Source organism: Electrophorus electricus, chromosome 13 (assembly GCF_013358815.1).
Source record: "Electrophorus electricus isolate fEleEle1 chromosome 13, fEleEle1.pri, whole genome shotgun sequence".
In the NCBI taxonomy this organism is placed as follows: Eukaryota; Metazoa; Chordata; class Actinopteri; order Gymnotiformes; family Gymnotidae; genus Electrophorus; species Electrophorus electricus.
This window is the reverse complement of record NC_049547.1, coordinates 11,499,472-11,512,969: the sequence shown is the minus strand read 5'-3', so window position 1 is coordinate 11,512,969 and position 13,498 is coordinate 11,499,472. Positions and strand designations below refer to the sequence as shown.

The following is a 13,498-nucleotide window of genomic DNA, read 5'->3' as shown; positions in this document are numbered from 1 at the left end:
GCCTCCCAGGCAATACTCAGGTGCAACAGTGGCCAGCAGAGATGTGCCTTTGTATTCCTGTACCCACAATCAGATTGGAGCTCATGGTTTTATGAGCTCGCTGATCAGTTTGCATTCATCAGCATGCATCCCATGTAAATCATCAGCAGTGACCCTGGCCAAGGATTTATTACACTTGCATGATCTACTGGCAACTCCAATCACTGACAGTGATTGATTCTTCAGCAGTCAATGCATAAGACCTACTACCAACATTCTACCAGTTAAGTGTATTTTTGGACTCTTAATTTGTGCTAGCTAAGGATAGCTAAGACACCTAAAGCACTTTGTATGTCTTTCTGGATAAGAGCATATCTGTTAAATGCTGTAAGTTCTTTAAAAAAAATGACGCATTGCACGATGTGAATGATCATCTTAGTGATTCTATATCTTTGAACTGAACATTTACAACATTCACATTTCATCTTGATGTTTAAAGAACATTGGAATTCATTGTTATGTTAGTTTTTTTAAGTTCATTCTGCTGCTGCTCTAGTAGGTGGCCATAAGCCCGATGAGTGCACTACATTCCTGCATGTAGGCTCTCATTGCTGCAGCCTCGCAGCAGAATCTCTGTGCTGAGTAGGATGTTGATTAAAGCTGACACTGTGATAATAAGGCTTTACTGGGCACCCAGCTAGACAGGTGTTGCTGACTCTATAGCTGCTGTCTGCTGGGGAGCCAAGTTTGCTTTTATTTTCCCCTCTCCACCCCCTCTACGCCCCCAACAGCCCCACCCCCTGACTTTTTCTGTATTTGCTTTCTAGTTTTGTAACAAATGAGTTATTTCTCATGGAATTGTACATTTACCAGAGGTCTACTGTTGGGTATCTGTCTGATGACTTATTGGGGTTGAAGAGTTGAGTATATGAACATTTCCAACCCCCATGATTAATATATGATGAAATAAAAAGCTAAGGGAGAATTTAACATTTTTTTAATATATTGTTGAACATTTCAAATTAATGTTTGTATTTCATCATTTTCAATTTTGCATTCTAAATTGGCCATTGCTTTAATATGTAGATATTGGAAATTATTGTGTTTGTTTTTTAATCTTTGTTCTGGTGCTAACATGTGAATTATGAATTTTTTGTCAAATGTAGAGCCTTAACTTGCTTAATGAGTGTTCCTCTGGGGCATGAGGTTTTGCCAGTTTAGAGAATTAAGAGACTCACAAGCCTGTTCTGCACTACAGTTTGCATGAAGCAAGCAGCCACTGAATTTTCACTGTGATGTAATGTGCTTAAAATAGCTTTAAAAAGAGAAGCCTCTTGGATTTCTCCCTCAGTCTGTAAAATCCTTTGTCATTGTGTCCCAGTATATTTTTTTCATTCATGTTTGATTTTGTGAGAATTGGAAAGAGACGCTTTACATTCAGTTTGCCACTAAAATTAACTATTATATATGTTCATTGTCATTTGGTAGATTCCACATTTTGTCAAGCAGAATTTAAATGATGATTATAATGAAACCTTCTGTGCAAGTGCATATTTAATTTTTTGCACACTTATACTCTGAGCATTCTTCACAGATTCCAATGAAAACTTTCCTCTGAAATATTTAGTAGTGTACATTCATTTAAGTCAAGTCAGGTTTTCACACCAGCACCCAAGGTTTTCAAGTACTACAAAGATTTGTTATATGCATTTGAAACATCATTGAACTATCTATGTGTGTGTATGTGTCTGGGTTTGAAATCATTGGCCTGTCTCTGTGTGGCATCTCCTCAGGTGGAGCAGAGGTGGTTGAAAGAATAAAATATGTTCTGACAAGTCTTACCTCATATTAGTCAAATGTTTATTTTTTGTAATAGAATTTGAGGTTTAATTTTCAGGTGCAAAAAAAAAAAAGACAGAAAACTTTCATCCTTATAATGTGTTTAGGTATGGTGTATAAGCTTGGCAGTCATGACCCCAACTTAGTCATCTCTAAAAATAGATAAGAAAGCTGTATGTTTTCTGTATGTTGTGATGAAGAGCCAGAGCAAGAGGTGAAATTTTCTGGTCAAGGTTTCCAAGGATCCAAAGTTTCCTCAGATGTTGTGACTGAGATATTTTAGCCAGGTATCTGAGTGCAAGAGAGTGCTTATTACCCAGCTCAGGCGTGTTGGTAGTTAGAATAAAGTAGACTGGCTGGAGGTCCCTGAGCTTTGCACTGGATGCTCTGATCTGGCTCAAATGTAAGTTTTTGGATTCCACCATGTAATGTGAAATGGAAAAAACCCATAAAGCTCAGAAGGCCTGCTCTGCAGCCTGTGAAAGCTACGGTTAGTAAGTGCAGCAGGCATGTTTCTTGGGTCTTCAGGGAGCATGCTGATGCTTTCAGCTTTGTGGCATTGTGCATTACTAGTGGAGCATAGCAAAAGATAGAAAGAAGTACAGTATTGATAAAGTTGAGTGTGTTGCTTAAGCAGAATAGTGTTATGCAGTGGGGCTACCATTCAAACTCAGTCTGGTGAGCTGCTTTATACTGAACTAAGAAGCAAGACATGGAGTCCAGGAAAGGCTCTTACCACTGACGACTATATTTTCGGTTTGTTTTCCTTCTTCTGGAGTCAAAAATGCTCACTCATTTTGAACATCATTTCCACCAGGAGTTCAAACTTCCAACCGCATGATCTGTTTGATTTCTGCTCATGCAGATTCTTTTTGTTTTATCTTTTTATATCCTGCATACTGACAGACAAAACTGCCTTCTTTGATGATTACTTTTTTCCCCCCTTCTGCTTGCCGAAACACTGCTGCTGGCTCACTCCAAAGAGCTTTCCTTTGCATTTCTGTTTCCTGGCCGTTTAGAGTGGACCTAGCTCTAGAGACCGACTGCAGTGAACATAACTCTCTCAATACACTTCAAATGAGTGGAAACAGTTTTTGCTTGGTGAGATTGCTTGAGGACGGGCCAACAAAAGTGAGGTGCGGGTAGTTTGTTTGGAGATGGCCTATGGCATCAGATAAGCAAAAATAAAATGGGTAATTCCTGCAGCTCACTTGGTGGATATTGCATGCAGTCTCCTTAATTGTAATGAGATGTTTGAACAGATGCCCTGTTCTTCAGAATTTGTGTGAGATGTTTGAGCATGTCCAAGTGTTTCATTTCTGACAACTGGATTTTAATTCTGCATCAATTTCCTTTTAATTTTAATGAATTCTGGGGTCAGTTATGGGTCAGGTTATTATGGAGCATATAAAACTAATAGCCTTTTTCTTCTTTATTCATTTTTTGGGAAGGGGGAGGGTGTGAATGCATGCCCAAGTGATGTGCTATCAATCACCTACAGTTGGATCTTGTCCTGAGTGTTTGAATAAATTAATTGGCCCATGAGGAGCACTGGAGGCACATAAAATCTTGGTAATAAAGTGAATGTTTGGCAGAGTGTGCTTTGTTTGCTGGTGCAGACAATAAGCCATTATCACCTCCTCTTGGAGAGGAAGCTAAAAGTAGCCTCTGGGATTACTTGCTATGTTTTTTCCACCTTTTTGGCACAAAGATCAAAGTATAATAGACAAATTTCATGTGGTGTGCTGCCTGTTTTAGCTATGAGCCTAGCATCTATAAACTTAGTGTGGCTGATAGAGAGCTGGGCCTATATCCTTGTATCCTTCTGAGTCTGTGTATGCCATACAGTACTATAGCTGCTCCTTTGCAGTTGGCAGCACACTGCTATTGTTGGCTCATAGATTTCTCTGTGCCAGGACACCTGAAGAAAGGAGGTTTTGGTATCTCGGGTCATAAAAAACAGAAAGTACAACATAATCTTCAAAGTAGTATAGGAGCCTTTAGCTTATATATGAATATAATGTGCTATCCACACATATGCCGTTTTTAAGAAAAATGTCTTTACCAACTAAGAATAGTAATTTTGTGTCCTATAACACCTTTTTACATTGGGCCATCCTTAATTTCAATTCAGAATGGAAAATAAACAATACCAGAAATAAAAATTTATTGAAGAACTGTGATAATGTGCAGATGACATGCACCAATGTTTGTGCACTCATGCAAAAACATTACATACTGACACTTGACTTTCTTTTTTTTTTTTTTTTTTTTTGGTCACAAATCTTCAGACAATAACAGACTGGATATTTAGTTGTATGTATAGTAGTCAATGAGCTCAAGTTATCAGCAGCTCTTGTGGGTAGTGTGCTTCCTGTGGCCTACCAGAGGCTAGTATTCACTTGGCCTAGGTAAATATAATCAGTCCAACTGCAGGTGAAGGAATCAATAACCAGCAGACTATTTGGTGTGGAAACAGGAGATCATGTAATTATAGTCATTTGCAAGACCTTTTCTCCTTCTTCATTTACTTGTCTTGCCTTATTAGGGACTTGCCTTATTAGAAAGGAATGCCCCCTCCTCTTCACCATTTCTCTCTGCTGCTGTTTGCCATGTGGCAGGATCAATCTGTGCTGCAGGATCAGTCCATGTCAGATAAATCCTGCACAGCATCACTTAAAGGTAAAACTAGTAGAAAAACCCCATGGACACTGCAGTAAGGAAGAACCCCATAGACACCATGGGAAGGAAGAACCCCATAAACACTATGGTAAGGAAAAATCTCATGGACGCTGCAGTAAGGATGTGCCCCATAAACACCATAGTAAGGAGGAACCCAACTGCCATTGCTGAAAGGAAAAACTCCATGGAGACCGCAGTAAGGAATCCCAGGGGTGGAGGTGGAGGGGTGGTTTGTGTCACCAACAGCTTCTGCCATTAATTTTTACATCTAGGTTTTATCTTTGTGTGTCATGTTATTATTTTCTGGACAATCCATGTACCATCATACAGCTTACAGCATTTACCTACTACTCACAAATTCATAAAATATATCACCACATTTAACTTTGTGTTAACAACAAATAGTGCCACAGTAACATTTCCTCATTCATAAATGTGGATTATTGGTATATTTTACTGTTTGAGTGATATATACTGCTATCTGCTTTTTGTTCTCGTTTGCAGATGTTAATGATTCATAATGGAACACAGCTATGTGCAAAATACCACTTCAACCTGTCCGATGGTAATTTTCTTGTTAAGAAATCGATGTGGACTGGATGATCTTTTCTGTAACAATGCTCGGTCACACATGCAAGTCACTAACAAAGTTCTGCACATGTACCCATTTAGATAATTGACAAATTAATTTAAAAGGCACATTTTGGTATGTTTGGAGTGTACACGATAGCAAACTTTGAAACTGCAGTAGTAGGAGTAGCCTGCACAAAGTGGAAGGTGACTTGCTTGAGAAGGATCTCAGAATGTCACAAATGTTTGCCATAAGAAATGCAACTTTACAGAGGAAGAAATTATAAACAGATATAGACTAAGGAGAGAACCTGCTCTGCCATGAAGTCATCATCTCAATGCAAGCATGCATTTCCAATTTTGGTGAGAGTTAGGCTACATATTTGTTACCTTACAATGCAGCTGGCAGTTTTCAGCTGGTCTCACAACTGGTGTTAGTCAGTCATCTGTCACTTGGTTTGGGTCTTTAATATATATAGCCTAATTTACACCGATCAACCATAACATTAAAATCACTGACAAGCAAAGTGAATAACATTGATTATCTCGTTACAGTGGCACCTGTCAAGGGCTGGGATATGTTAGGCAGCAAGTTCTTGGAAGCAGGAAAAATGGGCAAGAGTAAAGATCTGAAAGAGTTTGACAAGGGCCAGATTACTGGGTTAGAATATAGGTAGTTTGAGAATTATAGAAATGTTCTGGTTTCTGACTTCGAACATACCTCATCTCAGGAGTTTCACTATGAAATTGATGCAGTCACAGCAGTCCCAAAAGGCACCAGCTTTGGAGCAGGCAGGAAGATCTCTACTCTCCTAGAAGATCCACCAAGAGCCGGGTCTTTGCGGTGTAATTCCGAGCCTCCACACTAAACCTTGGGCATAGCCAGCAAGTGCAATCCAGCTTTGGCCCAGTCTAAACATGGACAACAAATTCAAATTTGAGGACTCAACGATCAAAAAAAGGCATAATAACTCCATATGCAAAGTTGATGCCGTTGATTACCTAATTCCCTTGCAATCTGCCTGAGTAATTGGTTCCCATTCATTCGCTATTCTTGTTCCTATAGATTGTTTTTTAAAAATGGTTTGTTTGTTTATCATACACTGCTTTATGATACTCTTTAAAATTTTGTTTTGTTTCCTTATAGCCCATCTCAGGAGATGACCATAAATATTTTCTTTTTTTTTCTCTCTGGTAGTTTTGAGAATTTGATATATATGGTCCTGTTCCTATAATTTAATGCACAATTTACTGTTATTGTTGATTAGTCAATACACATTTCATTAAAATTCCATGTAACGTTTGTGATTCATGGGTGGTATTTCTAATTTTTGGTAGATCAATGATTTGCAGCTTGAAGCTTTTAATTGAGACTGCATTAAAATCTACTCAGTTTTCCCTTAATCAGGGTGGTGCCCCATTAATTGTAACTGACTTTTAATTTGTCAGTTTGTCAGGAAGCATAATACTGCTACATATCATAAAAAATCTGATCCATCGAAGCACCACCTTGCAACATACCGGACTTAAAGAAGGATATGCTGCTAACATTGTGCTGCCAAATACCACCTTCAGAGGTCTGAGTCTAGGCCTCAGTGGGTCAGAGCTGTTTTGGCAGCACAAGAAGAAGAAGAGGTACTTTATTAATTCCCATGGGGAAATTGAGTCTCTACATTTTACCCATCCATGGCAGTGAACACACACACACACACACACACACACACACACACCCACACCCACACCCACACCCACCCCTACCTACCTACCTACCTGAAGCAATGGGATCCCACCAGCCACAGCACCTAGGAAGCAGTTAGGGGTTAGGTTGCCTGCATGAGGGCACTTCAACCATGAATATTGTGGGAGGAGAAAGCACTATTCCCTCATAGTTCACCCCCAATTTTCCTGCAAGTCTATGGGATCAAACCAGAAAACTTGCAGTCACAAGCCCACTTCTCTAACCTTAGGCCATGTCGCAATGCTGTCCTTCAAGCTGGATCTGCAAGGGGAACCTATACAGTATTAGACAGGTGGTTTTAATGTTATGGCTAATTGTTCAACATGTTTTGATTAGCTTTCACCTTGGGCAAAGTTGAGTTTACTGCAGCAGTAAGTTGACATTGGTGCACTAATTATCTCCATTGTGACTTTATGAATAGGAATTAAACAATGTGTTGCACATTTTGTGTGGTGTAGAGAAGTTACTTTCAAGTTTTATTAATCTCTCATCTGTGACTCGCATCTTTGTGTACTTGTAGGATTTATAGTGTCCACCGACATCCTTAGGCACATCCTTAGGTGCTGCTTTGACAGGGATCAGTGAACTACTCTGTAATCCAGTCTGACTCGAATATTAGTTTTGTCTTTTAAATGATTCTTTTAACATTTAGAGCTTTCTGAGAGATGTGCAGACAATGCACTTTGATTTCTATCCTTTTATTTGAATATATCCTTTTATATTGAAACTAATCTGAGGCTAATGTGGCTATCAGATGTTGTCACAGCTTTACTTTGAAAAACTGAGCTGTATAGGAACCTGTTGAGCATTTTGTGATGCATTAATTCATGAATTATACTTGACTATGAAGTGGATCTAAAAATAAAAAAGTCCCATTCCCATTCTTACTGCTTCTTGAAGTGTGTGTGTGTGTGTGTGTGTGTGTGTGTGTGTGTGTGTGTGTGCTTGCGTGTGTGCCTGTGTACAACTGTGTGTCTGTGTGAGAGTGTGAGTGTGAGGGTGTGATTGTGTGAGGAGAAAGTGAGAGATGGAAAATAAGTAACTAAATGACATACTATTCAACTATGCAAGTTTATCTAGATATTTTCACTTTAGAAATATCTGTTTTCTGCACAAATCATATCTCATTAAGATTTATATATTTTATGAGAAATGCCTGGTAAATATCTAGATATGAACATACTCTGTATTCATTTATGTGCTTTCAGACAGGATAATTGATTAAATTAGTACCCATAGGTCTGAAAACAGAGATAATTATATTTCTAAAAGGAGTGGTGAACATCAGTACTGACAGCATTCTAGTTATGGTAAGAATGTATTCTGAGCATACCAATAATATTGTAGCAATGCTCATTTCAGACATTTATTTTTATCTTTTGTTGATGATCACCTGTATTAAATGCTTAAAAGCAAAGTGTTTTTGTGATGTTCCTTTTTTTTTTCTCTTTTCACCTAAAAAGAAGCAATGTATCTGACATGCCCTTGGCAGGATTGCAGAGGTCTTGGGCAATTAGGCCTGGTCCATGGTGCTCCTGCAGGGAGGACAGGCTTGTTATCTGAGTGCTGTTGATTGCACTACACTGCTGCTGGAGCTGCTACTGTTACAACTGATTGTCCATCATCTCAGCTCCACTCAGTCATCGTACTATAGGTCCTGATGGAGGGAGGGGGAAAAAAACAACAAAAACGGCTCAGCTGGTTGGGGATAAACTGGATTTTTTCCCCTTAGCAGCCATAGGTTAAGTGTCACTCACAGGTAAAGATATCATGTGCTAAACATGTTTTCATTTATTCATACGGGGTTAATCTAGAGTTAGCGTATATAATTTCATGCCACTTGCGTCAAATCAGTCAGATCTAGGCAATCACATATTTTTATTTATTTTTTAAATATCATAATAACAAATGAATGCTCTGCACAGAAGTATACATTTCAATCCAAATGCATTAATGTAATACTATATGTTACACATTATCATTTTTGTTCCCCACATGGATGCATAGTTCAACAGAACTAAAAATGAAATTATGCCTGAATGTTTTTCTGAGATATCCTGGAGAGAAACAGTAACTGCCAGTAATTCAGTAAAATTACTGTTTTTGTGTACAATCACAGAGTAATATTTGCAAGAGCAATATTTACAATCTGAATTGTTTATTTCCACTGCAAAAAATGTACAAATGCGTTACTGCTTGCTGCCTGACACTTTTACAAAGCCAAAAATTATTAACATTAAATGCATTTATCATATCTTTATTTGTCAGTCACTTGGCATATGCACTAAATCATTCACTCATAACTGCAAAGCAAATGTTGCATTTTTTATTTTTCTATGTATTCCAGGTTCTATTAAGTCCAAGAGATACCAGTGTATATCGTAACAGTGTGTGTGTGTGTGTGTGTGTGTGTGTGTGTTGTTATTTTAAATCTTTGAACATAACAGCTGGAGGTTCTTTTGATTTATACTATTTTATACTATTCAAGCTTTGTGTATCCAGAAAAATGCATTTATTTCTCATTCTGTCGGTAGCCATGCCACTGGTCAGATATGCTCTGATATAGCATCCTGTGCCTCAGTTCCTGAGTGGTGCTTGTTGTTGTTTTGCCAGGTCTTGCCCAGCTGCCCCTGAGCAGAAGAGGCTGCTGTTGTTGCCTTTGGGGCGGGAGATGTCAAGGCACGGCCACCGCTTTGAACGTGACTTCCGCCCTGCGTGGGAGCGGCGTGAACGCTGTGGCATGTCCAACGGCTGTGGCTCTGTCTCCACCCCCACTGTCTCTGCCCCCTCGGGCCTTGGCAGCAGCAGTAACAATCGTCCCGGCCTCCTGCCGCTGCCCATCATCCCTTCACTCCTGCCCATCCCCGTCACCGGGGCGACCACCGCCTGCAGTACAGAGATGGTCTGCAAGCGCTTAGCCCCCACCTGCACCACTGCCAGCACTAAGGTAGGACTGATTCCACCCACACACTGCAGTCCTGGGGTTTGCCTGGCCTCGTGTCGGGCACCCAGCAGAGATGTGCTGCAAAGCTTCAGGCTACGAAATGAGAAGTGCAGGGTGTTAGTGCTGCCTGGGGCCATCCAGTATCTGAGGTGTTTTCATCAGTTCTAAAAAAAGATGTATGTTAATGCATGTTGTAGGAAGCATTACATTTAAAGTTTTGGTACTCACACAAGAGCCACTCAAAGTCTCAATTAAGTCATTTCTCTGTTTAGTGTATTTTGTCTTTATCGTCCCTATATCTCCTGTAAAAGTGATACTAATGTTGAGGAATATACCCATGTGTTTGTTTGTTGTCTGTACTTGCAAGACAGAGGGGCAAAAATTAGGTTGCAGCAGATATTGGGGTCAATTTCTCTGTTATTCATTATGGAAGGCCTGGAGCTATCACCTTTCCCTAACATATACAACTATATTTTCCTCCACATATCTCCACAAGCAATCCCTGATAACAGATGGCAGTTGTGATTATTGATCAGTGTGAAGAAGAAACATCTCCATGTCGTTTCAAATAGCAAAGGGGTGGGCACACAGATTTCAGCCCTCTGGATGTAGGAGGCTGTGGGCTCTAATGCAATATATTCTCTTCCATTATGCATAGTATGGATTTCCTTGCAGCAGAGCTTTAGCATATTTTTTGCACATTTGATCCAAAGTATGAGATGTTGACTGTTTTGGTGACCATATGCTTGTGGGATTCACTATGAATGACTTTGTGAGAAATGCTATCTCTGGTTTTGAGATTATTAATCTGTTGGAATCTTTCACTACATTAATTTTGAGTTTTATGCAGGTAATGCAGGTTGAACTGTAGTGCATGTATTTTCAGTTGTTAAATGATCAGTGTTGATTTTCTAAACAACTCTATTTCTGTATTTGTCTACTTGTTTCTCCATTCTAATCTGTGCATTTGAGAGTCTGATTTGATTCTCAAATGCACAGATATTGTTCAGTTATCTCTCAGGTTCTAAAACTGTATTTCATTGTGACAGCTGACCTCAAAGCAAAAAGACATAATAATATTTTTAGTTGGTAGGAGATATATGTACTCATAATATTACTGTGAAAGATTATACCTTCCAACGATAAATGAAATTGATGCTTTTTAGTGCTATGATGTTTTGTTAGCACTGTTAGCACTGTTAAGATTGAGGTTAAAATGCTACAGTTCATTTGGCAGAAATTCACTCATAGGTCAGTTGGTAATTTTTCAGAGTTAACAAATTAACCAGATACTCACACCCCAGAAAAAAATAAAGCACACTAAACATCTTGGAAAATAAAATCTTTACTTTTCTTGTGGCAAAAAAGATCCCAAAAAATGCCACCACAATGTGCAACCATTTCAGTCCATGACTATACTCAGTGTAGCTCACTTTTGCTATTTTTTAAATAATTGACTATCCTCTTTAATTATATAATTGACTGTTTCTTTTACAGTAATGGCTTTTATGCAGGATAGGCTATTCAGACACATTAATTAGCATAATCAAAGCTCAAACATGTGCCCCTCATTATTATTTATGCTAATGTGGAAACCAGTTCTTTGACATGGGCTCTGTTGGCAATCAATATCTCTGCCTCACTCCAACTCTTGTGTACAGACTCTTTAAATCATCTCTAGTACTTTTCCATTCACAACTGATTTAGGAAAGATTTAGAAATGCTGCAAGATTTAGATTTAGAAATGCTGCAAGAGCATTATCATTCCTGCTCTATAAGAGAGAGAGAGAGAGAGAGAGAGAGAGAGAGAGAGAGAGAGAGAGAGAGAGAGAGAGAGAGAGAGAAGAGAGAGAGAGAGAGAGAGAGAGAGAGAGAGAGAGAGAGTGAGAGAGAGAGAGTGAGTGAGAGATGGAGCTACAATTTGATTTTTTCACTTAATCATTGCTGTCTTTTTTTATTTTTAACCCAGTCTCAAGATGCCGGAGAGTTTATCAAGTATTTTAGCCTTTATCTACAGGTTGCCGGCTTCCAGCTGTTGAGCTCTGCAAAGTGTTTCATTTTGTCATAAAAGTGCTCTCCTCTTTCAGTAAAATTGCATTATGCAAAATGAGCAGTCTTGAACTTGGTAATGATTTGCAATATGGAGAGGAGAATCAAGAGACTGGTGAGAAAATCTTTTCACATCATCTTGCAAGTAACTAAAATTGCTTATAATCCCATTTTTGTCTCATAATAGTTCAGAAGAGTTATTGCAATAACAGCAATTTCTAAAATGAGAACATTTACTGCAGCAGCTAAAACTTGGTTAAAGAGAGATAATAGCAACTGACACAAAGTCCAATGAGGACCTATCTGTCTGTTACTCTGTCAGTAACCAATGAATCATCATGAGTCTCTCACATCTCTGCAGAGCTCTTACCCCTAAAAGCCATGTGCCAGATATGTGTAAAATAGAAACAGATTAATTTAATATGGCATGAATCTGAAATTCTTCCAAGAACAATGCCACTGCATCAGGTGCATTTTTACAGTGACCACCTGCCAGCAGAGGAAGCAGAGAACCGGAGGACTGAATGGCCAAACACCCCCACTAAGCCAGGGGGAGGGAGGGGGTTCCCCAGCCCAGCCAGCCCTTCTGGCTGCAGGAGCCCACTTCAAATGGGCCTCGCCATGACAAAAGGATGGATCTGTGTTTGCTTGAAGGCCCTGTGGCCCGGGTTGGGGCTAAGGGGGTGATTTCCATTATGGTAGTGTGGAGATGAGACTAGCAAATAAAAGCATGACAGCGTGGCTTTCTGAGAGGCAGATGGGCCTGGCCAGTGCTGGGCAGATTATGAGGGTGGAGCCAAGCCATGTCCTCAGATGGAGACATCTTATTTAACTGGAGGAGGGAGGGACTCAGTACACAACCAGAGCGGAGATGCAAAGAAATGCAAGCTGTGATTGTTTACATACTGTTCAAGCAGTGGCATATGCATGTTGTGTTGGTGGAAAAGGAAACCAGATCTGGATATACACTGTAGGGCCCAGACCTTCATTATTCACAGTATTGACATAGATAAAATCTGATCATTATCAGAATATTATTAACAAATCAGTTTTTGAGTATAGTTTACTCTAACACCGCAGGAGTTATGCTCCCACTTCCAATCTGTAAAATAAAAATTATGTATATATTTATGTTTGATTGTAAGGTGCGATTTCAATATAGTATCAAAATCTAGAAATAATTGTTTGAAACCGCACAATTTAAACATTTTAAATTCTTCTTGTTTTTTTTTTTCTTCAGAGGGTCTTTTATACTATATAAGGTTTTATCTGAGATAGTTCAGGATTTGTATTGTTTGTATCTTAACTGCACTGCTTTATGAGGTAGTTCAGGATTTGTATTGTTTGTAGCTTAACTGCACTGTTTTATGAGATCAGTCTCTTGCCAGCTTGTTTTCAAGCAAGATGTGTATTTTTCTGAGCCAGACTGATCCATGTGTACAATTAGAATATTGTAGAATCATTCTATTTGTAGTAACAACACATAAAAAATCTTTTTGTCAAACCTGAAAGTGTGAAGCATTACATCCTTGTATATTTGCACATATGTGTTTATTTGTTAGCATTAAGTTTTCCAAATCTCTACTAATATAATCCACATACAAACAAAATAGTTATTTTTAGCAGTCAGGATGAACAACAAAATACAATGCATTCTGTAATTGCCAGATTACAAAATGCTATCAGGGACAGTCCTG

General features: G+C 39.0%; 1 protein-coding gene across 2 annotated transcripts in view; it reads left to right on the top strand.

Moving 5' to 3' along the window:
• The window catches only part of LOC113572676 (kelch-like protein 29), a 65,675-nt gene that overhangs the window by 9,617 nt on the left and 42,560 nt on the right, over positions 1 to 13,498 (top strand). The window contains exons 3-4 of one of the 2 annotated variants that reach the window (XM_035532992.1): positions 5,005 to 5,065; positions 9,422 to 9,755. In XM_035532992.1, coding sequence (XP_035388885.1) covers positions 5,034 to 5,065; positions 9,422 to 9,755 — 366 coding nt within the window. In that variant the 5' untranslated portion in view covers positions 5,005 to 5,033. The remainder of the gene's footprint in view (positions 1 to 5,004; positions 5,066 to 9,421; positions 9,756 to 13,498) is intronic. The other variant, XM_027002441.2, reaches the window with a different exon arrangement.